The sequence below is a fragment of the Oryctolagus cuniculus genome, chromosome 9 (genome assembly GCF_964237555.1).
Source record: "Oryctolagus cuniculus chromosome 9, mOryCun1.1, whole genome shotgun sequence".
NCBI lineage: Eukaryota > Metazoa > Chordata > Mammalia > Lagomorpha > Leporidae > Oryctolagus > Oryctolagus cuniculus.
In genome coordinates, this window is record NC_091440.1 from 87263193 (window position 1) to 87288540 (window position 25348).

The 25348-nt window shown below is 44.9% G+C and overlaps 1 protein-coding gene, 1 long non-coding RNA gene and 2 other non-coding genes across 6 annotated transcripts; 1 reads left to right on the forward strand and 3 right to left on the reverse strand.

The window, feature by feature from the left end:
- Positions 1–1960: 1960 nt before the first annotated feature.
- Positions 1961–5664, reverse strand: RPL21 (ribosomal protein L21). 3 transcript variants are annotated; one of them, XM_008275206.4, is made up of 6 exons: positions 5379–5664; positions 3702–3780; positions 3367–3428; positions 2860–2972; positions 2224–2374; positions 1961–2083 (listed from the first exon to the last, which is right to left on the reverse strand). In XM_008275206.4, the coding sequence occupies exons 2-6, from the start codon at positions 3766–3768 to the stop codon at positions 1994–1996; spliced, it is 483 nt and encodes a 160-aa protein (XP_008273428.1). In that variant the 5' UTR covers positions 3769–3780; positions 5379–5664; the 3' UTR covers positions 1961–1993. The 3 variants fall into 3 exon arrangements, with proteins under 3 accessions (XP_008273428.1, XP_069905178.1, XP_002721461.1); XM_070049077.1 differs by having other exon boundaries at positions 5341–5405; XM_002721415.5 differs by having other exon boundaries at positions 4918–5404.
- Positions 2695–2823, reverse strand: LOC127487706 (small nucleolar RNA SNORA27). Its single transcript, XR_007914763.1, has one exon. It is a non-coding gene; the product is annotated as a small nucleolar RNA SNORA27 (small nucleolar RNA).
- On the reverse strand, positions 3116–3186 carry LOC127487705 (small nucleolar RNA SNORD102). Its single transcript, XR_007914762.1, has one exon. It is a non-coding gene; the product is annotated as a small nucleolar RNA SNORD102 (small nucleolar RNA).
- Positions 5665–5682: 18 nt separating the features above from the next.
- Positions 5683–16004, forward strand: LOC127487699 (uncharacterized). The gene is made up of 3 exons (XR_007914753.2): positions 5683–5912; positions 11696–11825; positions 15334–16004. It is a non-coding gene; the product is annotated as an uncharacterized lncRNA (long non-coding RNA).
- Positions 16005–25348: the final 9344 nt, after the last annotated feature.

The following is a 25348-nucleotide window of genomic DNA, read 5'->3' on the forward strand; positions in this document are numbered from 1 at the left end:
CAATTTGTGATGTAGAACCTGGAAGCTCAGTGAACTGAAAAAGGAACATGAGGGCCAGAGTTGTGGCACACCAGGTTAAGCTGTTTTTGAAGCTGTTCCACATCCAAGTGCTCTTCTAACTCCCAGCTCCTCTGCTTTTGATCCAACTTCCTACTAATGTATCTGGGAAGCTCATTGATTACCCACTTGGGATCCCACCACCCCGTGGGACACTGCAATGAAGTTCCTGGCTCCTAGTTTCATCCCAGCCCAGACTCAGCTGTTGCCTTTGGGGTAGGGGGAAACTTGCAGATAGAAGACCTGTTTATCTCCCTCCCCTTGATGCCCTGCCTCTCAAATAACTTAAAAAAAAAAAAAAAGGTATAAAAGAATTGATCTATTTTTGAAAGATTTACTTATTTGAAGAGAGGCAAAGGCAGAGAGAGAAAGTCTTCCATTCACTGGTTCACTCCCCAGATAGCTGCAGTGGCTGCAGCTGGGCCAATCCAAAACCGGGAGCCAGGAGCTTCTCCCAGTTCTCCCATTCAAGTGCAGGGCCCAAGCACTTGCGCCATATTCCACTGCCTTCCCAGGCCATAGCAGAGAGCTGGATTTGAAGTGAAGCTGCCTGGACTCGAACCAGTGCCGGGCCACCATATCAATTGACATTAATAAAGGAGGGGCTGGCACCATGGCGCACAAGGTTAATCCTCCATCACCGTCTCTGGCATCCCATATGGGTGCTGGCTGGTTCTAGTCTTGTTCCTCTTCCAGTCCAGCTCTCTGCTGAGGCCTGGGATAGCAGTAGAGGACAGCCCAAACTTCTTGGGTCCCTACACCCCACACGGGAGACCAAGAGGAAACTCCTGGCTTCGGATCAGCACAGCTCCTGTCGCTTTGGCCATTTGGAAAGTGAACCAATGGAAGAAGACCTTTCTCTCTTTAACTCTACCTCTCAAATAAAAAATGAAATAAAGAAAGGAGTTTGACTTCACAGTTGTAACCAAGATTAAGACCATCATCCATTTAAACTCCCCTTAAAGTTAAAAACTTCACCTTGTTAGGCACTCATTGATATTCAAATCAAGTTTTCTGGTTGCCAAAGCAGTACTTACTACCCCACCTACTTCAGTAGAGAAAGCTCAAGCCACCAATTAAGCTCCCCCCCCCCCACCCACAGCATCTACTAAACTGGAGAACAAGTAGATTCTTGTCCTCAAGTTGAACACAAGTGGTGGGGTGAAAATACCATTTAAACAGGAAATCACAGCAGCTACATGCCTTGTTATAACTGCAATTATAAATTGTATTAAAATACCTGATAAGGAATGAACCAGCAAATAAGACCCTCAACTCTACCCCTCAAATAAAAATCCTAAAAAATTAAAATGGAGTAAAATAGACAACTTCATTACATGAGTCTTTAGTTTCCATTTCAAATGCAAACATAAACTATGGTTTCTCCTGAGGACTGCGCCTTCATGAATGCATCAGCACTAAGGGCTGGAGGGAACCTGTGAAGCCCCACTCCTCTCCTAGCATGAAGTGAACAGTTTACTCCCCTTCAGTCTATTTTGCCACAGGACAGTCTGACATCAACCTGGTCCATGCCCTGATCTTCAAACTTCCCACCCTCTGGAACTGTGAAAAATGGACTTAAATTGTACAAATTACCCAAGTTTGTGCTAATTTGTTACAGCAAGAGAAATGGACTAAAATAAACACTATTATGCTGTTGTCTAAGGCATCCTGTTCTGTGAATGGTGAAAGTGCTGTTACAAATCGTACTTTTTTAACCAACTCATTTTTTTAAACGGTCAGCTTCAAAGGCAAATTCTTGATCCTTAAAATCCAGCTATTTGAGTCATGAGTAATCAACTTTCTGAGCTTAATTATAATGCAACATAATCTTCCACTTATTTTAGGACATAGTTAAAACTTGAATAAAATAACTCTTTGGAAACAAGACACCACACCTTAATCAATTAGGTCTTATTTATTTATCTTACATTTATCATGCCATGAATTCATAAGGAATGGGTTCCAGCAACTCAGGCTCCTTTCCATTGGTTCTGACAAAGTGGGCTTCTCTGGGTGGAGCAGGCTATTGGGAAAATAATTATATTAATTATTAATACTCAGAAAAAAATATTTAATTCTGAAAAATAAGTTTACCAGTGAGCAACAATTTTTAAAAGTTCCCGAAGATCAATACCAAGATAGCCTGTCAAGTTAAATGCTTACCTGACGCTTTAGTTGAACCCAGGTACCCTTCTCTTTGGCTTCCTTCTTCTTCTGATCATTTTCCTTCACACGTTTCAAGAAGCTATCTCTGCTCTTAGAGTGCTTAATGTGTTCAATACGCACATTTATTCTCTTGGCAAGAATCTTGCCTCTGAAGAGAGCAGAAGATCTGGTAAGTGTTTTGTCAGGAGTATTAACAGAGACACAGAAAACTGCTTTGGAAGTTCCATTTGTTAAATCATGAGCCTTCTTTTTACTCTGACAGTATAAATCAACAGGGTGATGGCTTGATTACTTAATTTACCACCAATTTTAAGTCTTCTTTTGGCCAACAGCCCTAGTTTTAAGGTCTCTTTTAATGAGATGACAGCTCCTGGAACATTAATTTAACTAAGATTAATTTCTCAAATTCATGAAAACTGGAACTGTTAAGAACTTAATCAAGTAAGCTTTTCTATTAAGTGAATTTCAGTTTGTTTCCTCTGACAGGTTACAAGACAAACACTCAGCTTGCTTGAGTTTTAAAAGGATAGTTCCTTTGCCCCACTTGAATGACCAATAAAGACAAAAAAGTCAAATTGGCAAAGTGAAAAGGGGGCGAGAGAATATCAATTAGTACAAAGAACTATGACTTACTTCACTTGTTTGTTTACAACAATGCCAACAGCATGCTGGGTAACATTGTAGACTCTTCCAGTTTTTCCATGGTAACATTTATGGGGCATTCCTTTTTGAACAGTACCCATTCCCTGTTAAAAAAGGAGACAAATGTTACACTACAACTTCCCCTTCCTTTTAAACTTTGACTCTTATTAAATATTCTAAAAAATATTGAAGATTTAGCCCACTGCACCATATCAGGCCTGCTTAAGATTTTAAGTGGTGACTCAAGAGCTTTCAGAGCCGGTGAAATGTGTTTTTCATATTGCTTCAAGCAATCAAAAAGACAATCATCATTAAGCTCTGGAGTACCAGGACACATAAGACACAAAATAGCTTTCATTAGAGTTTTCTTTCACTTTTGACAAACTTAGGATTTTTTCTTAATTTTCCACTAAATGTTACCTTCAAGCAGGTATTGAGAAAAATCTAGACCCAAGAAGAGAACTTATAAAACATTCACTCTATATTTTCATAAATTACCTTGATGTCCACAATGTCACCTTTCTTGTAAATGCGCATGTATGTGGCCAAAGGAACAACTCCTGCAGAAAAATATTTTGGTTCAGTATCAAGGTTACTATATATACACACACCACCTTTGACAGTTACAAAGTTTTAAATCTTGCCAATGGACAATTACCCTTGAAAACAAAATCAGTGCACTAAAGTGTAGTTAAAACACTGCTACACAAATTGTTATTTATTATAAAATAAGCTTAAGGCCATTTTGAACATTACAGGAAGTAAAACATACACATATTACTAAAACACTACCGTGTGCCATGATTGCTCTCAAGGAGGGTACATCTACTTACCATGTTTTCTGAAAGGCCTGGAGAACATGTACCGGGTACCTCGCCTCTTTCCCTTTGTGTTCGTCATCTTGGCGAATTACTGAATTCAGAAAAGCATAAAAAGTCATATACAAATATTGGCATGTCTCTTGTAATCAAAACCCTTCTGATTTCAAATGTTTTTATATCACAAAAGAAATGTCAGAAAGAACTGCAGCATCAAATCTTTCACTCACTAGAGATCATTTATTGTTGGAGAAACTGACAAAACAGCCTTGCCATGGGGAGGGGTGGGGAATACTAAATCTCAACCTAATTTCCTGTGACAGCTTCTAGTATTTAATGCAAAGCCACTACACTTTCAAGAAGATGACCTACATTAAGCTCTCATCCTCTGTAATATGGTCCTGACAACTCAAAGAACTGCCATTCTCAGCAATTACTCCTACCATAAACAAAAGCAGCCCAATCAGGCTTAACTTCTGGACAGCGGACTAAAATAAATCATTAATTTATTAACACTCTTTAATCTTGAAGAAATGATTCTACTGAAATATCCTTTTCATAACAATGGTGTGGCAAACTGACACAAAGACTGTCCCACCAAATCCAGGAAAACTGAAGCCTGTTTACAATGGATGTGTTCATATTTTAATCGGAAAGAGGCAACCAGGTGCAGATGCCCTGTGCTAATCCTCAAAATCTTCACCTCCGTGTTTCAGTCCATAAGCAGTGTTGCTCTGCAGACTGAAGCCACTCGGTGGGGTCACAAAACAGCAGAAACAGCATCTGACTCCAGAGCTCCTCCACCGGACCCACTTTCCAGAGTTGGAAATCCATTTTATTATCTACACTCAACAAACCTACAACTTAGTGGGTTTTTCAAAACGACACCCCACGTAGAAACCGATGATGGAGTCTGAACAGCAACCAAAAACCGCGTTAACCAGAATCCACTGTGGGGTAGTCTGCTGACTGAAATGTCATTAGTATCAAGTAATTAGACAAAAACCACCAAGAACTACGACTAAGTGGCTATTACAGAACGTTCCCTTCAGCTTCTAAATCGCACGCTGTTCCGGAATCCGTTCGCTCAACACATGCTGTCCTGACACCGCCTCCCGGTACAAGTACTTTCCCCTCGTCCCACCGCCATGCGGGACCCAAATCCCGAAACAAGGCATCATCACCTCGTGCACTCAATCTCGCTTGGAATTCCCTACCCAGGTCGACTCACCGGGCTCCCACCACGACTGAGGCCTAGACACACACCTAGGCCTCAACGGACGTGCAAAGCAATGCTTTAACTCCGCTCTGGCTATAGTTCAGGCCACACCCGACTGACAACCTATCCGAGAGGGGTCAGGATATCCAAGCCGAAACGCCATCAGGAGAATTAAGTCCTTGTCAGATGAGCCCGAATCGCCTCACCCACAACGTCTCGGGCCCGTCTTTCCCGAGACGCTTCCCCAGTACAGGGCCAATGCACGGCCATTCGGTCCTCAGTCCCCGGCCCGTTGCCGGCCCGGCGCACGCCGCACCACGTAGGGCAGGCCACGGCTAGACCCACGCTCGTCAGTAGGCCCCCAACAGTATAGATGGATTCTCTAGAGCCCCGAAGCACGGCCTAGCCGGCCACGGGGCTTCCATTCCCGCTTACAGAACTCTCGAGGGCCGGGAGCCACGCGAACTTCATACCTGGAAGATGGCGGCTCCGGCCGAAAGGAAGGGGGCGGGGCCGCGGCGCGCGCCTTACAAGGGCCTGCGGGCTGCCCGCGGCGCTGCCTGAAAGAAACTCCCTCCAAGTCTTTTCCCGAGAGAAGGGGCTTGACGCTGAGAACAATGGGAGTCTATGAGAATAGCTTTGCTTTTCGAAAAAAAGGTAATCGGCAAATGCCAGCTGCACGTGTATCTTCAGTCAGCCCGGAAAGGGTCCTTCAAGGATTACAAACAGGACGCCGACGCCCTGAGCGCGCTGACGTCACCGCTGCGTGTCGCCGACGCTGACGCCGGAAACGGGCTTGCGTCGGCGTCGCCCGGTGCTGGGCGGTTGTGGGTGCTGGGCGTTTGTGTGTCCTGCGGCGGATTCGCCCGTGAAAGCGTTCTTAGGTGCGCCTGGTGGTTGGTTTGCGGAAATGATTACGTGGGCACAGAAGACAAACTAGAAGGAAGTGAAATGTTACGTAGTTGTACGTCTTACAAGAGTTTTTAACCCCCGGAATGCGGCTGCTTGTACGTACACAGATGTTAACACCCTTTGGAAAAGTAAATTTGCAAATTCTAGTAACTCCGAAGGTTTTCAAGAAAACCCAGCATTCTGCTCCGCAGTGTGTGCCCTGTAAAAACTTTGATATATGGGCAAAGACATAACAGCGCTGGGGGCGGAAGCCAGACGCCCCGATGAGAGTAGTGGCAGGTGTATTGCAGTGTGTTAGCGGGATGGAATATTACGAGCCTGTGAAACGAGACAACGCTGATGAGGCAAAAAGAGCCATGAAGGGGAAAAAAATAGCAAGACAGTTCATACACACAGTGTTTTAAGACGTGTGAGACAATACTACAGATTGTTTAGGTGTGTATAATCCAGTGAAAGTAATCAAGAAACACAAGAAATGCAGTTTAGGAAAGTGGTTTATATCTCACAAGAACAGGGAGGGGACCATGAGGGGACGCTGTAACTGTATTGCCCATCCACGAGCTGGGCATTCAGTATGTGAGTGGCCATTGCTTTATTCATTGCCCTGTTAAAAACTGGTGTTTTCTTCGTATAGTTTATGAGTATTTTTAGAAGTTGTTTTACATGTATCTTAAAAAATTGAGCAGTCCCAAGAATTCCCAAAAACCCAGCATCCAATTTCTCCTGTTAATATTTACCATTACTCTGATACATTTGTTGCAATTAAGAAACCAATATTGTACGTTATTATTAGCTGAAGTCCATCCTTTGTTCATGTCTCTTTAGTTCTTATGTCATTCAGGATACCACATAGCAGTATTTAGTTATCAGCATCTCTTTATGTGCCTTTGGCTGTGGAGTTTTCTCAGACTTTCCTTATTTTTGATGGTTTTGAGGAGTACTGCTTTGAAATATTTTGTAGGCTCCTTTACTATTAGAATTCATCTGTTTTACTCATGATTGTATCATTTTAGGGTGCATTTTTAAAAAGACTTATTAATTTTATTTGAAAGGTAAGAGTCACAGGCAGAAGCAGAGTGAATGAGAGAGTGATCTTCCATCCGCTGGTTCACTCCACAAATGGCCACAACAACAAGAGCTGCATCAATCCGAAGCCAGGAGCTTCTTCCAGGTCTCCCACATGGGTGCAGGGAGGGGCCCAAAGACTTGGGCTATCTTCTGCTTTCCCAGGCCACAGCAGAGAGCTGGATCAGAAGTGGAGCAGCTGGGGCTTGAACCGACATCCATATGGGATGCTGGCACTGCAGGTGGCAGCTTTACCAACTATGCCACAGCACTGACCCCTAGGATGCATTTTTTTAAAAGTTTCTAGGCCAGCGCTGTGGCGTAGCGGGTTAACGCTGTGGCCTGAAGCACTGGCATCCTATATGGGCACCGGTTCAAGACCCGGCTGCTCCACTTTCAATCCCGCTCTCTGCTATGGCCTGGGAAAGCAGTAGAAGATGGCCCAAGTCCTTGGGCCCCTGCACCCACTTGGGAGACCTGGAAGAAGCTCCTGGCTCCTGGCTTTGGATAGGCGCAGCTCTGGCCATTGCTGCCAATTGGGGAGTGAACCATCGGATGGAAGACTTCTCTCTCTCTGCCTCTCCTCTCTCTGTGTAACTCTGACTTTCAAATAAAATAAATCTTTTAAAAAAAGTTTTTTTGTTTATTTGAGAGGTGGAGTTACAAAGAGAGGAGAGACAAAGAGAGATCTCTTTCATCTGCTACTTCACTCCCCAAAGGCCCACAGGTGCTGGGCCAGGTTGAATCCAGGACCTAGGACTTCTTCAAGGTCTCCCACATGGATGCAGGAGCCCAAGCACTTGCGCCATCTTTTGCTGGTTTCCCAGGCTGTCAGCAGGGAGCTGGATCAGAAGTGGAGCAGCTAGGACTCCAGCTGGTGCCGATATGGGATGCTGGTGTTGCAGGCAGTGGCTTAACCCACTGTGCTACAATGCCAGCCCCTAGGATGCATTTTTTTTTTTTTTTTTTGACAGGCAGAGTGGACAGTGTGAGAGAGAAACAGAGAGAGAAAGGTCTTCCTTTGCCATTGGTTCACCCCCCAATGGCCGCTGCTGCCGGCGCGCTGTGGCCGGCGCACTGCGCTGATCTGATGGCAGGAGCCAGGTGCTTATCCTGGTCTCCCATGGGGTGCAGGGCCCAAGGACTTGGGCCATCCTCCACTGCACTCCCGGGCCATAGCAGAGAGCTGGCCTGGAAGAGGGGCAACCGAGACAGAATCCGGCGCCCCGACCGGGACTAGAACCCGGGGTGCCGGCGCCACAGGGGGAGGATTAGCCTAGTGAGCCATGGCGCCGGCCTCCTAGGATGCATTTTTTAAGAAAGTAGTAGCAAAAACTATTCTGATTGAAAATAAATAATATAAATTATGTTATACCATGGGTTTTGAAAATTTACACTTACTTGACTCATGGGATGCCTGGGAAACTTATAATTTCTAAAAATTGTATTAGTTCTAGATTTTTTTTTAAGATTTATTTATTTGAAAGAGTTACAGAGGGAGAGAGAGAGACAGAGACAGATTTTCCCTCCACTGGTTCACTCCCCAATTTAGCCATGCCGACGGGAGCCAGGCTGATCCAGAGGCAGGAGTCAGGAGCCTCTCCAGGGTTTCCCATATGTATGCAGGGGCTCAAGCACCTGATCATCGTCCACTGCTTTCCCTATTAGCAGGGAGCTGGATCAGAAGTGGAGCAGCCGGTGCCTGTATGGGATGCTGGACGCCACAGGCAGCAGCTTAACCTACTAAGCCACAGCATCGGCCCTGCTGGCTTCTCTTGAAAATTCAGGTCTAGCAAGATAAAGCTGCCAGTATTGGTGGCAGCAATCCAGTGGCTTCCCCCTTTTAAATGGAACACGTATTCTTAGTTCCTTGGGCACACGGTCTGCATCAGTTCTTCATCTGCCTGGCCCCTGTAATATGCATGTGAAATTTTAGCCCCTGCCATAAGTTTATGATTGACTATTGTCACGAAAGTACTAGTTAGTGTTTGACATTCCCACTGCAGTTCCACAGGTAATCTATTCACCCACTCTTCTCTAAAGACTCACATAGGCGCTGGCATTGTGGTACAGTGAGTTAAGCTGCTGCCTACAGTGCCAGCATCCCTTGTGCGCTCTGGTTCGAGTCCTGACTGCTCCACTTCCAATCCAGCTCCCTACTTACATGCCTGGGAAAGTAGTGGAAGATAGCCCCCAAGTGCTTGAGCCCCTGTACCCATGTGGGAGACCAGGATGGAGTTCCAGGCTTCCAGCTTTGACCTGGCCCAGCCCTGGCTATTGTGGCTATTTGGAGAGTGAACCAGAGGATGGAATATCTCTCTATCTATCTATTCCTACCTCTCTGTCACTTTGCCTTTCAAATAATAAATAAATCTTGGGGCTGGTGCTGTGGTATAGCAGGTAAAGCCTCCGCCTGCAGTGCTGGCATCCCATATGGGCACTGGTTTGAGTCCCGGCTGTTCCACTTCCAAATCAGCTTTCTGCTATGGCCTGGGAAAGCAGTAGAAGATGGCCCAAGTGCTTGGACCCCTGCCCCTACATGGGAGACTCAGAAGAAGCTCCTGGCTCCTGGCTTCGGATCAGCCCAGCTCAAACCAGTGGATGGAAGACCTCTCTCTGCCTCTGCCTCTCTGTAACTCTGCCTCTCAAATAAATAAATCTTTATAAAAGTGAAACAAAATTTAAAAACAGACTTTCACATTAATTCCTTTGATTATCAAATCTCCTATCCTTGATCCTCACCTTTCTTTCAGGTGATAACCACTTGTTTTCTTTCCCTTATTTCAAAGGCAGAGGTACAGACTGAGTTCCCCAAATGCCTGCAATGACCAGGGCTGGGCCAGGCCAAAGCCAGGTACCAAGTCAATCCCAGTCTTCCAAGTAGGTGACACGAACCCAATTTCTGGCCCTCCTTAACCTCATTCCTTCCCAACTACTGTCCCCATGTTTCCTTTTCTTTTTCTCTGTTAAACTTTAAAAAAAATTCATGAAATTACTGATTTTGTGCATCAGAAGCTACCAGATTTCAGCAGTGTCAGAATTTAACCTAATGCTTGTATGGTGAACACTGTCGTCTCATCCTCTTCTCCCATTCTGTTTTCATAGAATCTGACTCTTGCAGTCAAGCCCAAAAACTGCTCTTATCAAGGCATTGGTTGTTTCCAGGTTGCCAAAACAAAAAGACACTTCCTGTTCTTGTCTATTTTGATCTCACAGAAGCACTGGACTCTGTTGGCCACTTCTTCCTCCTTGAAAAATTACCCTACTGACTTCTCCACAGATAGTTTTGCTGATTTTCCTTCCTCTCCATGTCCTCTAAAGAATAGATTTGCTCTTGGGGCCAGCATTCAGTGAGTGCAGTTGCTGCTGCTGCTGCCTACACCCGGTATCACAGTGCTGGTTTGAGTCCTGGCTGCTCCACTTCTGAACTAGCTTCCTGCTAATGTGCCTGGGAAGGCAGTGAAAGATGGCCCAAGTGCTTGGGCCCCTGCACCCATGTTGGAGGTCCAGAATGAATTCCTGGTTCCTGATTTCAACCTGTCCTAGATCTGGCTGTTGCAGCCATTTTGGTACTGGACCAGTGGGTGGAAGATGTATCTCTCTATTGTCTATTTTCTCTGTTCCACTGTTACTCCAGCTTTCAAGTAAATAAATAAATCCTTACCAAAAAAAAAAAAATTTTTTTTTTTCTTGAGTCTTGGAGCTGTGTCCCTGCTGTCTCACTTTGACATTGTCCTTCTGGGTAACTCATGTTTATTCCCGTTGTGACAAATTTCGTGTAAAGGCTGCTTACTCCTAGTTTTTGTCTGTAATTTAGGCCTGTTGCAAGTTGACATCTATTCTTGGACACTGTTTGACATTTCAAAGTTAACTTCTCCAAACTGAAACCCCAAGCTGGTTTCTGCCCCAAAATTTCCTGTCTCAAGACCGTCATAAGCCAGAGACCTTGGTTTCAGCTTTAAGCTTTCCCTCCTCCCCTCCATATCCAATCCATTGGCAAGTTTAGTTCCAATCCCACTAGGGAAACATATATACAGTTGTCCTATCTTTTTGTATCTATGGCTGCTACCTCTGGTGTTTCTCACTCCCAGCTATCCAAGTAGCACCTCTGAGATTACTTTTCTCTCTTTAGCCCTTGCTGTATTCATTTTTGACATAGTAGCCACAGGGATCTTTTAAAATTGTAAACCTGATTATATCACACCAAAAGGCTCTTCTCTGCTCCTTTTCTTTAAAAAGATTTATGTATTTATTTGGAAGGCAGAGTTATAGAGAGGCAGAAGCAGAGAGAGAGAGAGAGAGAGGGAGGGAGGGAGAGAGAGAGGTCTTCCATCTGCTGGTTCACTCACCAGGTGGCTGCAATGGCCAGAGCTGTGTTGATCCAAAGCCAGGAGCCAGGAACTTCTTCCGGATTGCCCACATGGGTGCAGGGACCCAATGACTTGGGCCATCTTCCGTTGCTTTCCCGGGCCATAGCAGAGAGCTGGATTGGAAGTGGAGCAGCCAGGGCTCAAACCAGCACCCATATGGGTTGCCAGCCACTGCAGGTGGAGGCTTTACCTGGTACACCACAGCACTGGCCCCTTTTTCTGTACTCTTTAGAATAAACTCTGAATGCCATACCATGGCTTTCAAAGCCCTGTGTAAACTGCTTGCGCATCTCCAGGTTCACTTGGTTCCCCCACCCCCTCACTGCCTTGCCAGTCCCACTGTTCAGTTTCATGAGCATTTCAAGCTCAGGGCAGTCTCAGGATCTTTATGCATACTTTGCCCTTCAGATAACCTGATCTTTCTCATTTTTTGATTCCTGAAGGAAACTTCCACAAAGAATGGATGCCTGGTGGGAGTTAGAGGCCAAAGGAAAAGCCATGTGGTCTGTGCAAGAAAGGACAAGAAGCATGGTGGTGCTGGTGCAAGACCAGAAAGCTAAGAAACAGAGCAGGGTGGGTAGATTGTGAAGGCTGCTACTGAGGTGCTTGAGAAGCTGCACCTTTTACTACATCTAGTTGAGCATTCATGTCAAATCTTAGCAAGAGGCATGGTGACGAAGGTGGTGGGAGTGACAGCTGATATTTACAGGCCAGGAGGTACTTTACAAATAGAATGTATTTAATCCTCATAATAGTCCTAACAAGTAACTGATGCTACCTCTTCCTATGCCTTTAAAGACTCTACAATGTGGAAAAGGGTTGCTTTTCAGCTTTTTCCATTGCTGATTTAGGATTCAGCTTTCTCAAATAAGCTGTGTCAATGACATTTGCCCATCTGTCTCTTTCAGCTTTCAAAAGTTGGTTGCTTTTTTTGTAATCTGGTTTTAAGTCTTTGGACAAACACACATGAGTTTAATGGGGCTTCAGGGGGGAACAAAATTAGTTAAAAGTATTTAATCACGCATTTTAATATGGAAGCCCTCAAGAACGAATTATATAGAAACAAGACACCTAATAGTTACATGAACCCAATCATTCTTTTAGCTGAACTGAATGTTGAAGGAATTCCAATGCAACATGAAGGGTTGGATTGTAACATGGACTGTGTTGGGTTTTGTTTTATTTACTTATTTATTTTTGGTTACTCAGATCCATCCTTCCTAATAGCCTCGCTGTTTACTTTAGAGCATTAACTCCTATACATATATATTCTTCTTCTTTAAAAAAAAAAGATTTATTTGTTTATTTGAAAGGCAGAATTACAGAGAGGGAGAGACAGAGAAAAAAATCCTCCATCTACTGGTTTGTGGTGGAATGAGAAGGCCATGCCAAGGTGGCCACGGGCAAGCGAGTGTCAGTTACTCAGGAATGGCTTTGAAACCCACCTGGCAATGGAGCCTGCCTGGCAACAGGCTGTGATTGGTTGGGGCATAGACCGCCCTTGACCAGATTGGCTGGTCTTGGCTATATAAGATGTTGTCCCAACTGAAATAAACAAGTCTGCGGGCTGCTCGCTTCAAGCCTGCTTTCACCCGACTCCTGGGGTCTGTGTGGTGACTCCACACCTCTTGCCCCCACCACGCTGCTCCTCTCAGAAACGAATCCACTGCGACATTGTTGAGAAATCAACGGCAACATCTGGCGTGCCAACAAGACTGAGAGAAAGAGTGTCAGACTCAGCGAGGTTCCCCCTGGATTTCGGCAAGAAGGCCCCTCGGTGTTTTGTGTGCTGTTCAGTTCTGTGAGGGTGGTGAGCACAGAACCCCCTCCTACACCCCTTTCCTTGTCCTTGTCCTCGGTCTAAGTGACCCCAGGTTAGGCAAACACCGCCCAGTAGTTACCATTGATATCAAAGATTGCTTCTTTTCCATTCCCATTGTGGAGCAGGATAAGGCTTACTTTGCCTTTACAGTATGGGAGCCCAATTTCCAGCTCCCTGCAAAAAGATTCCAGTGGACAGTACTCCCACAACGCAGGAAAAATAGCCCTGCCATTTGCCAAAGATATGTTTCTCATGTGACCAGCACACTTAAAGATCAGTGCTTGGTCATACGTTATGTGGATGATATCTTACTTGCTCACAAGAATGCAGCAATTCTGAATGCCTGTCTAAGTGAGACAGTAAGAAATTTACAGTTCCTGGGTTTATCTATTGCCACAGAAAAGGTACAACATTTTCCTCCCTTTCAATTCTTGGGTTATCAAATCTCCACCCATATATCTCCAATGGGCCCAAACCTAAAAGTCAAGCATACATACTCACTTAATGAACTTCAGCAACTATGTGGCCAAATCAATTGGCTGCAACCCTTCCTTCCCCTAACACCTGCAGAACTTAGACCGCTATACGATTTACTAAGGGAAACAGCCCTTCTTCAAAAATCACATTGACACCTGCAGCCAAATCCACTATAGAAAAGATTAACACCCAGTTATCAAATTTAAAAACCTTTAGATATGACCCTCAGGTGCCTCTATTTGCCATAACCATATCTACTCTCAAGGCCCCCTTAGGAGTTATTTGGCAACAACACGGACCACTTTTTTGGGTGCACATAGCCTGGAGTGATTGTCGTAAAATAGTAAACAAAGTAGATGCCATCCTTATGATGGGGCTTAAATTAAGATATTATACCAATAAGATATTTAACACAGAGCCAGACATAGTGGTCCTACCACTATCACAATTAGAACTATTGACATTGATGCAGAATAGCACAAACTCTTTCAAACTTTAATGATAAATTTTCCAGGACAGATTGACAATCACCTGCCAGCAAACAGGCTACTCCAGACACTACAAACCTTAGAAATAGACTATCCAAAACATGCTTTCCCTGCTAATCAACCTATACCCATGGCACCATGTGCGTTTACGGATGCCAACAAGTCACTCTTTGGAATAGTGATCAAATCTTTAACAGAAAAAGATAAGATCCATGTAGAACCCCACGGGGGATCAGTACAGTTGAGAGAAATAAGAGCAATAGTCAAGGTTTTACTCCTTAGCCAAGATGGACTGGTAAATATATTTTCGGACAGCAAATACTCAGTACCGGTAGCAAAGACGATCCCTTTTGCAGTCTTTAACCCGACCAATAAGCCAATTGACCAGATGTTCACAACACTTAAAGAGCTAACTGAAAACAGAAAATACCCATGATATATATCACATGTAAGATCACATACTGGGTTACCTGGCTTTATTTTCCGAGGCAACCGAAAAGTTGATCGTCTTATCTCCTGCTACACAGCTTCCATTGGACGCTTAGAACAAGCCCGTATTTTACACCAAAAATTTCTTATGTCAGCAAGCAGCATAAAATTGCTTTTCCCAGAGCTAACAATGAGCCAGTGCAAACACCTAGTGCACTCTTGCAAGAATTGTGCACCCCTTGCCCTGTTAGGCCCACTGCAACAAGCAGGAGTGAACCCGCGAGGCCTTGCTCCTAATAAGCTATGGCAAGTGGACGTCACCCACATTAACTCCTTTGGTAAACTTAAGTTTGTCCATGTGGTGGTAGATACTTATTCAAAGGATGTATTTGCAACAGCCCAATCCAGAGAAAAAGCTAGTAATGTGATAAAGGTGGTTAAATCAGCCATGCTGGTCCTTGGTGTCCCCTGGACCATAAAGACTGATAATGGGCCAGCATATACATCACAGGAATTTAATTCCTTCCTGAAATCTTGGAACATACAGTCTGCCACAGGTATCCCATACAACCCACAGGGACAGGCAACCATTGGAAGAACTCATAGGATGATTAAAGATCTCTTACAAAGACAAAGAAACAATCATACACCCTCAGACCCACAGCTTGCTTTGACTGAGGTCCTTTTCACTATCAATTTTCTTACTTTTGATTCCCAAGGGATAAGCCCAGCTTATAAACACTGGGGATCCTTTCCATCCCAGACCCCAGCCCCTATGGTTAGGTGGAAAGACCCCCTGACAGGAGAATGGAAGGGACCACACCCTCTGCTAACCAAGGCCGATGATATGCTTGTGTCTTTCCAGAGAATGTGGAACAGCCCATTTGGGTCCCAGCCAGAAACATCAAGCCTGCAACGGACAGCCAACCAGAACCAGCTGAACAAGACCGAGACTCTGCCTTGTTAGGCACCTGCCCTATCATCCTACCCTGAGAAACTGCCCGTAGCCATGCCTGTTACTGTTTTGTACCCCACTAGCTCTGGTCAGCCACTCAAATGGCCCACAGCCTGTGTGCGGTCATGCCATTCCTGATAACCATTATTCCTCATTCCTACCCCCATCTGAGCAAGCAATCCTGTGGTCTCTCGTTTTGAGCGCTGGTTAGTCAATGATGGGTAAGATCCCCTGGGGGACAACCTAAGACAGGCACAGCTGCATATGGAGACCACATGGAAACGGTGTCAACAATGGTATGGTCAAGAATCATGCCTCCCGTTGCTCAAAAATAAACAAAAAGGGGGAAATGTGGTGGAATGAGAAGGTCATGCCAAGGTGGCCACTGGCAAGCGAGTGTCAGTTACTCAGGAATGGCTTTGAAACCCACCTGGCAACGGAGCCTGCCTGGCAACAGGCTGTGATTGGTTGGGGCATAGACCGCCCTTGACCAGATTGGCTGGTCTTGGCTATATAAGATGTTGTTCCAACTGTAATAAACGAGTCTGCGGGCTGCTCGCTTCAAGCCTGCTTTCACCTGATTCCTGGGGTTTGTGTGGTGACTCTGCGCCTCTTGCCCCCACCACACTGCTCATCTCAGAAACGAATCCACTGCGACATTGTTGAGAAATCAACGGCAACACTGGTTCATCCTTAAATGGCTGCAATGACCTGGGCTGGACCAGGCCAAAGCCAAGAGCCAGGAACTCTATCCAGGTCTCCCACATGGGTGGCAGGAACCCAAGCACTTGGGCCATCTTCTGTTGCTTTCCAAGGCACATTAATGGAGCTGGGTCGGAAGTGGAACAGCTAGACAAAAACTGGCGCCCATATGCTGGCATCTCAGGCAATGGCTTAACCCTCTGCATCACAACACCAGCCCCTATATTATTCTAAAAAAAAAAAAAAAAAGCATTGGAGCTGGCACTGTGGCATAGTGGATAAAGCTGCCACCTGCAGTGCCAGCATCCAGTATGGTCCAGTACAGGTGCCAGTTCAAGTCCTGGCCACTCCACTTCCAATCCAGCTCTCTGCTATGGCCTGGGAAAGCAGTAAAAGATGGCTTGAGTCCTTGGGCCCCTGTACCCATGTGGGAGACACAGAAGAAGCTCCTGGCTCTTGGCTTCAGATCAGCCCAGCTCCGGATGTTGCAACCATTTGGGGAGTGAACTAGCGGAAGAAAGACCTCTCTCCCTCTCTCTCTCTCTCTTTCTCTCTGTCTCTACCTCTATATGTAATTCTTTCAAGTAAATGAAATAAATCTTAAAAAAAAAAAACAGCACTCACATGGGATGCTGGCATTGCTGGCAGCAACTTTTTTTTTTATTTTAGATTTATGTATTTATTTATTTGCAAGTAAGAGTTACAGAGAGAGAGAGAGGAGGCAGAGAGAAAGAGAAATCTTCCATTCCCCAACTGGCCACAACAGCCAGAGCTGTGCCTATCCAAAGCCAGGAGCCAGGAGCCAGAAGCTTCCCCCAGGTCTCTGATGTGGGTGCAGGAGCCCAAGGACTTGGGCCATCTTCTACTGCTTTCCCAGGCCATAGCAGAGAGCTGGATCAGAAGTGGAGCACCAGGGCCTGAACCGGCACCCATATGAGATGCCAGCACCCCAGGCCAGGACATTAACCCACTGCACCACAGCACCAGCCTCGCAGGTGGCAACTTAACCCACTGTCTACAACATGGACCCTGAATATATTGTTCTTATGAAGATAATTACTACCCACCTCAGAACCGAAGGGACAAGACTGTTCTTCCTGTCCAGAGATAACCGTAGGACAGACAGTGACCTAAACTCCACTAGCTGAATGCTATATGATTCATTTTTAAATTCTGGAGTGTGGGCTGGTGTTTGTAAGATGCTGGTTAAGATGGCTGTTTCCTGGGGCAGGTGTTGTGGCATAGAGGGTACAGCCACCGTCTGCGGTGCCAGCATCCCATATGGGTACCGGTTCAAATCCTGGCTGCTCCTCTTCTGATCCAGCTCTCTGCTATGGCCTGGGAAAGCAGTAGAAATTGGCCCAAGTCCTTGGACCCCTGCACTCATGTGGGAGATCAGGAAGAAGTTCCTGGCTCTCAGCTTAGGATTGGCACCACTCCAGCCTCTGGCCATCTGGGAAGTGAACCAGCAAATAGAAGACCTCTCTCTCTGCCTCTGCTTCTCTATAACTCTGCCTTTCAAATGAATAAATAAATCTTTAAAACACACACACAAAGATTTCTGTGCCCCATATCAGAGTACCTGGGTTTGAAACCCAGCTCCACTATGATTCCATCCTCCTGCTAATGCAGACCCTTGGAGGGAGAAGCAATGGCTCAAATAATTGGGTTCCCACCACCCAGCAGGAAACCTGGATTGAGTTCCACACTCTCCATTGTGAACATTAAGGGAGTGAACTAGCAAATGGGCTATTCTCTCCCCTGGCCCCTCACCTCCAAATAAATAAAAATTTAAAATTCTGGACAGAAGTAATGGCTAGGTGTTGGTGAGTGTGGCAGGAGCATGCTTACCAGATTTACCAGAAATTTTCTCAGTTCCTTCAGCTTGCTGCTTCTGCCTATTTGCAAGTCTAATTCTTGATTGTTTATGAATTCTGAAGGCTACAGTATCCTTCCAGTAAATCTCAATAATAAATCCAATTAATGGCCTTTACTTGAGTCAGCTGGGTTACTTGAAACAAATAACCCCCATTAATTCATACTAGAAGTCGACCTTCCAACTCTGACTCTATAATGACATTGTAGGTGGATCTCACAGTATATGAAAACCTTACTTGATAAATGACCAGGGATTTAATAAGATGTTTCAGTTATAGGGCAAATCTGAGTGTCTATGACCAAAGTATTCAAAAATTACTTCTGTGTTTGTTTGTTTGTTTTAAAAAGCAAATACCCTTTGAAAGGCAGAGAGACAAAACAGACATCTTCCACTTGCTGATTCAAGTCCCAACCACCTGCAACAGCTGGGGCTAAGCAAAGCTGAATCCAGGAGCCCACAATTTCATTTGGGTCTTCCATGTGGGTGACAGGGACCCAAGTACTTGAGCCATCATTTGCTGTCTCCTGGGATATGAATTAACAGGAAGCTGAATTGGAAGCAGAGTAGCTGGGATTCAAATCAGGTACTAATATGGAATGTTTGTGTCCCAGACAGTGACTGAAGCACTGTGCCAGTGCCTACCCCTGGTTATTTGTTTTAATTACCTCTTTATCTTTGTGAATAGAACAATTTTAATTCTACATCAGTTTTTCCATTTTTTAACATATTATGTTAATTTAACACACTCAGTTGATCTGGGATAAGTAGAACCAAAATAATACTATTATCTTAAGATAAGTGTAACTAAGAAAATAAAAATAATTGTATACCAAAATGAATTTCAGAATGAAATGTGTTCTTGTCATTGTCCACTGTTTTATATTTTGTACATGGCTCTTGCTGGATATAAATAATTGAACACCCTGTATGTGTGTAAATATATGTGTATATATGTCTGTCTCTGTATATGCATATGTGTGTATGCATATTTGTATATGTACTTGTGTGTGTCCATATATGCAGGAAGAAGATCAAGAGAGAGCTTTTTAAAATATTTATACTGAAATGCACAGATACTAAGTACACAATTGGCTGATTAACCAGTGTATATAACCTTGTAACAACCCCCCCATCAAAATATAGAACATTCCCACCCCACCCCACCCCCCTGGAAAGTTCCCTAGTACTCCTTGCCAGTCAATCAATCCCTTCTCCAACCAGAACCACACAATATTCTGATTTCCATAACCATAAGTTAGTTTTGCCTATTGGATTTCATGTATGGTACCATATAGTACGAACACCCCCTTTTGAAAAGATGTATTTATTTACAAGGCAAAGTGAGAGAGAGAGAGAGAGAGAGAGAGAGAGAGAGCGCAATCTTCCATCTGCTGCTTCATACCCCAAATGGCCACAACTGTTGTGGCTGGGCCAGGCTGAAGCCAGGAACCAGGATCTTCATCCGGATCTCCCATGTGAAAGGCAGGGGCCCAAGCACTTGAGCCATCCTCTGCTGCTTTATCAGGAATGTTAACAGGGAGCTGGATTGGAAATGGAGCAACCAGGCTTCAAACCTGTGTCCACATAGGATGCAGGTGCTGTAGGCAGTGGCGTAACCCACTGTACCATGGTGCCAGCTCTGATGTACCTTTTTTTGTCTTTTTTCAAATTTAGCTTAATGTTTTTGATATTTGAACATGTACCAGTTCAATTTTTATTGCTAAATGGTGTTCTACAATTTATTTTTCTATTCCTCTCTTGATAGAAATTTGAGTTGTTTATGGAGTTTTTCTATTTTGAATAAATCTGCCATAAATATTTAGAACATGTTTTAATTCATTCAGAGTAAATATCCTTGATAGTTGTATGTCAAACCTCATCAAATATTGCCAACTGGTTTAGCAAAGTAAATCCTAATTTTATTTACTTAGCAATTTCTTCAGGAGATGTGAGGCATTTATTTATTTATTTATTTTAAAGATTTATTTATTTGAAAGTTAGAGTTAAACAGAGATAGAAGGAGAGACAGAGATAGAGAGAGGTCTTCATCCACTGGTTCACTCCCCAACTGGCTGCAACAGCTGGAGCTGTGCCAATCTGAAGCTGGGAGCCAGGAGCTTTTTTTGGGTCTCCTATGTGGGTGCAGGGGCCCAAGGACTTGAGCCATCTTTTACTGCTTTTCCAGGCCATAGCAGAGAGCTGGATGGGAAGTGGAACAGCTGGGACTCGAACCAGTACCCATATGGGATGCCGGCACTGCAGGCAGTGACTTTATCCACCACGCCACAGACTGGCCCCAAGGCATTTATTTTTACTACAGTATTTTTGAAGACGTTTGGGATAGGCTTTGAAGGCCAAAAAGGCAGAGCTAAGAGGCATCCACAGTCACCGAAGAAGATCCACATGTGACCCAACTTATGGCAGCCCAAGGCACCACGGCTCAGGAGGCAGCCAAGACTTCCTCCCTGGAGCCTCCCCAGGAGAAACAAACCTGACCACTCTGTTATCTCCAAGTTCCCTGACCACTGAGTCTGCCACTTGTGTTTGCTGTGGAGGTCAAGGCCAACAAGTGTCAGGTCAAACAAGCTATGAAAAAGCTGGTGACACTGATGTGGCCAAGGTCAGTGCCCCATCAGGCCTGATGGAGAGGAGAAGGCAGACATGCAGCTGACTGCTGGCTGTGATGCTTTGTACATCGCCAACAATATTGGGATCATCTACACTGAGTCCAGCTGGCTAGTTCTCAATATGTGTTATTTCAGCATAAAAAAATTGATGCTTTAAAGGAAATGTGAAGCAAATTAAATGTAGAAAGTATGAAAACTCAAAATCCATTCACTATTTATGAACATCTCCATTCAATCTGTACTGTACTAAGTGATGAGTCTATAAAAATGAATAAAACATGATCCTTGCCCTCAAGGAACCCACAAAGAGTGCTGGAAGAGAAAGGTTAGTCAGTACCATATCCTGAGTGCTGCGATACAGGGCACCCAGTGTGAGTGCTGGGGGTCCCGGGGAGGAGGCCGCTGCCTCTGGGTGGAGCAAGGAGAGAAGATGAAGGGGAATGGAAGACAGGAGAACCCTGAACGGCAAAGGCAGCTTCACGCAGGACAGTTGGCCTGGCCAGTTGAGGGGACATCTTATGGGCATAGAGATGGGGAGCAACCTTAAGATCTCAGATCAACAAAACCTTTCAGAAAAGGTCAACCAGGCCAACACTGCAGTGTAGTAGGCTAAGCCTCTGCCTGCTGCTCTGCCATCCCATATGGGTGCCAGTTTGTGTCTCTGCTACTCCTCTTCTGATCTAGCTCTCTGCTATGGCCCAAGCGCTTGGGCCCCTGCACTTGTGTGGAAGACCGGGAAGAAGCTCCTGACTCCTGGCTTTGGATCAGCCCAGCTCTGGCCACTGTGGCCAGTTGAGGAGTGAACCAGCAGATGGAAGACCTTTCACTTTGTCTATCCTTTCTGTAACTCTACCTCTCAAATAAATAAGTAAATCTTTAAAAAGAAAAAAGAATCCAGCTCTCTGCTGTGGCCTGGGAAAGCAGTAGAAAATGGCCCAAGTCCTTGGGCCCCTGCACCTGCATGGGAGACCAGGAAGAAGCACCTGGCTCCTGGCTTCGAATCGGCGCAGCGCCGGCCGTAGCAGCCATTGGGGGGTGAACCAACGGAAGGAAGACCTTTCTCTCTGTCTCTCCCTCTCACTGCCTGTAACTCTTGCCTTTCAAATAAATAAATAAATCTTTGAAAAAAAAAAAAAAGAAAAGGACAACCAGTGCCCCAGGCTTGAATAAAATACTACACCGAGTACAATTTTGGGTCATTAAGTGACATTCACATCTCTGTATTTCTGTTTTTGTTCTTTCTTCCATGAGGAGATTTCAACAAAGTTTGTGCCTTGTTTTTGCAAGTCATTGGCAATTTCCCTCCTGAAAGATAGCTTTCTGAAGCTGGGAGAAAGCACTGTTCCATCCTGTGAGTGTGTGTGTTTGTGTGTGTGTGTGTCTGTATAGTTGGGCACCCTGTTTGAGCATCTCCCCTCTTATCTATGATTTGCCTTTTGTCCTGGTAGACTGGCAGGTGAACAGTTTCAAATGAGAACTTAGGAGGAGTTTCTGGGGTAGAAAGTGTATAATGAGAATTCTTGTCTCCAGAAAAATGTCACATCATGACAGCTAATGTAATGAGGGGCAGAAATACTGTGAATAATTGAAAAATATATCACGAGGGATAATTACATAAAATGATTAATCTTTTTTTATTAAATTTTTCATTTTGAGATCCTGAGAAGCAGCATAATGAATAAGATAAACTCTATTTTTTTAAAAATCCAGGCAAAAACTGCACCTTTCCCAAATCTGAATCTCTATCTGAAAACAGTGAGGCATAAACAGGCTTTTAGCCATGGGACTTGACATCCAAGTTGGCTGTCACACAACCCAAATCCTCATGGTCCACATTCAGATTCTTCTGTTCCCAAATCTTGCCTTTTGGTTCCAGCTTCTAAAATATCTTGACTATAAGGCCAGTGCCCCATGATGCAGAACCTAGTCAACTATCAGAAGAGTTGACAAGAAATGTGTTGAAGAGCTGAGGACAGTTGGGGAGGCCATTGTAGCAGCTTGCAGAGGCCCAGGTATGTTCAAGGAGTACAGCAGCCTTTGGAAACGTGGAAGCAGGTAAAATGTCACACTTTGGCCATAGGTGGGAAGCACCTAGCAGAGTGTTAGGACTTAACAGTTGGTCAGTTGGAATCAATGATGCTCATTCCAGGGGCTGATAGTTTTTCTAGGTACCACCATCACCCAGGGTCATGCACATGCCTTCCTGGAAAAAGTACTCTCTGTATTCCTAGAGAAGGAGGGAAGAGGTTCACTCCCTGATCCCATATATTTGCTTCAATCTAGATGAGAACTGACAAATTTCACTTCTGTTAGGCTTGATTGATTTTTTAAAAATAAACATCTTTTAATTCCATTTACATCAACTCAAAATGTTTTAAGTTTACTTGAAAGGCAGATGGAGACAGAGAGATAGTTCTTCCACATGCTGGGTCACTCCTCAGATGCTTACAATAGCTGGGGCTGGGCCAGTTTGAAGCCAGGAGGCTGGAACTCCATCCAAATCTCATATCTGAGTGGCAGACTCCCAACTACTTCAGCCATCACCTACTGCCTCAGAGAGCGCACTAGCAAGAAACTGGAATTGGGAGCACAGTTGGGCCTGGAATCCAGACACCCTGATACGGGGTGCAGGTGAGGTTTGACCACTGTGCTAAACACTTGGCCCCGACTGATTGGTTGAGGCTATCTGGACCTGAGTAAAGACATTTCTGAGGCTAATTCTAGGTTCACTGAAAGTGAAAGATCATTAATACCTGATGTGAACTCACTGGGAAGAAAAGCACTACCACAGTGGCTGGTGCTGTGGCAAAGTGGGCTGAGCCTCTGCCTGCAGTGCCAGCATCCCATATGGGTGCTGGTTCAAGTCCTAGCCGCTTCTCTTCTGATCCAGCTCTCTGCCTATGACCTGGAAAAGCAGTAGAAGATGGCCCAATTGCTTGGGCCCCTAAACCTGCCTGGGAGGCCTGGAAGAAGCTCCTGGCTCCTGGCTTCAGATCGGCCTAGCTCTGGATGTTGAGGCCATTTGGGGAGTGAACCAGTGTATGGAAGACCTTTCTCTCTATCTTTCCTTCTGTCTGTAACTCTGTCTCTCAAGTAAATAAATAAAATCTTTAAAAAAAAAAAAAAAAAAAACAACTTCCACAGGCCATAGCTAACTGGTGTAAGAATAAGTAATTTACTTAAAGAGGCAAAGGCCCACACAGAAATGAAGAGAGGTCAGGAGAGAGCTTGGGAGGCAAGGCTTATATGAGGGTACTCTGGAAGAGGGGGTCCCTATCTCAAATCTGGTAAAATGAAAAATCTTTCCCCATGGGAAATAAGCATGAGTTTGGAGGCAGATGGGCTTACAGCTCACTGTCCTGTCACTTCCTGTAAGCCTCTGTTCCTAGTGTGTAAAATGCCGGCACACATCCTGGCTTACAAGGAGCTGGAGTTAATAATCCCTGTGAGATGATGATGTGGGATGCCTCTGCAATTTTGCACAGCATCTGGCATCTGGCAGGTGCAATGCAGACTACCTGCCTTGCTCTCCTTCATAGCTTCTCTTCTCTAGGCCCAGGTATTCCCAGAGTCTAGTCTGTGCAACCATGGGCATCTCTGAGACCCTTACAAGAGATGTGTGATATCCAAAGTATTTTCTTTTAAAAATTTATTTTATTTGAAAGGCAGAGAGAGACAGAGATCTCTTATCCATTGATTTACTTCCCAAATGTTGGCAACAGATGGGGCTGGGCCAGGCTGAAGCCAGAGGCCTGGAACTCAATTGAGGTTTCACATGTGGGTGACAGGGACCCAAGCCCTTGAACCATCACCTTCTGCCTCCCAGAGTGTACACTAGCAGGAAACTAGAATCAGAAATAGAGCTGGGTCTCAAACTCAGGCACTCTGATATGGGATGTGAATGTTACAAGTGTTATCTTAACCATTATGCCAAACACCCACCACAAAATCTACTTTCAAAATTATGGTAAGACATTATTTGCCTTTAATGTACACCCTCAAGGACACGTCTCTTAAACAGAGTGTGTGATAGAACAGGAAGCAAGTGTAAGACACTCTATTGGGGCCAGTGCTGTGGCATAGTAGGTTAAGCCTCCACCTGCAGCACCAGCAATCCATGTGGACGCTGGTTTGAGTCCCAGCTGTACCTCTTCCAATACAACTCTCTGCTACTGTGCCTGGGAAAGCAGTGGCAGATGGTCCAAGTGCTTGGGCTCCTGCACCCGTATGGGAGACCTGGAAGAAGCTCCTGGCTCCTGGCTTCAGATCAACCCAGCTCTGGCCTTTGCTGCCATTTGGGGAATGAACCAGCAGGTGAAAGATTCGTTCATTCTCTCTCTCTCTCTCTCTTTCTCTCTCTGTCTCTGTCTCTGTCTCTGTCTATTTCTCTCTGTCTCTCTCCTTTTATCTCTCTGTAACTCTGCCTTTCAAATAAACAAATAGATCTTTTTTAAAAAAATCTACCACTTGTTGAGTGTTGGGGTAATATCAAATCAGCATAGCCACAGATATCTGATAGGTTTTTTTCTTTTTTTTTTTTTTCCTGAGAAGTAGAGAAACACAGAGAGAGAGAGAGAGTGTATGCACATCCACTGGTTCACTCCTCCAGTGTCTACAACAGCCAGGGCTTGGCCAGATCAAAAAGAGAGAGGAGCCAAGAACTGGGAACTCAATCCAAGCCTCTCACATGGGTGGCAGGGACTCAACAATCTGAGAC

Coding starts and splice junctions, on each gene's coding strand:
- RPL21 (XM_008275206.4), bottom strand. CDS start 3,768: ATGACGAACACAAAGGGAAAGAGGCGAGGTACCCGGTACATGTTCTCC. Junction 2,973..3,366: donor GTGACATTGTGGACATCAAG/GTAATTTATGAA, acceptor CTTTTTTAACAG/GGAATGGGTACTGTTCAAAA. Junction 2,084..2,223: donor GGGTTCAACTAAAGCGTCAG/GTAAGCATTTAA, acceptor TTTTCCCAATAG/CCTGCTCCACCCAGAGAAGC.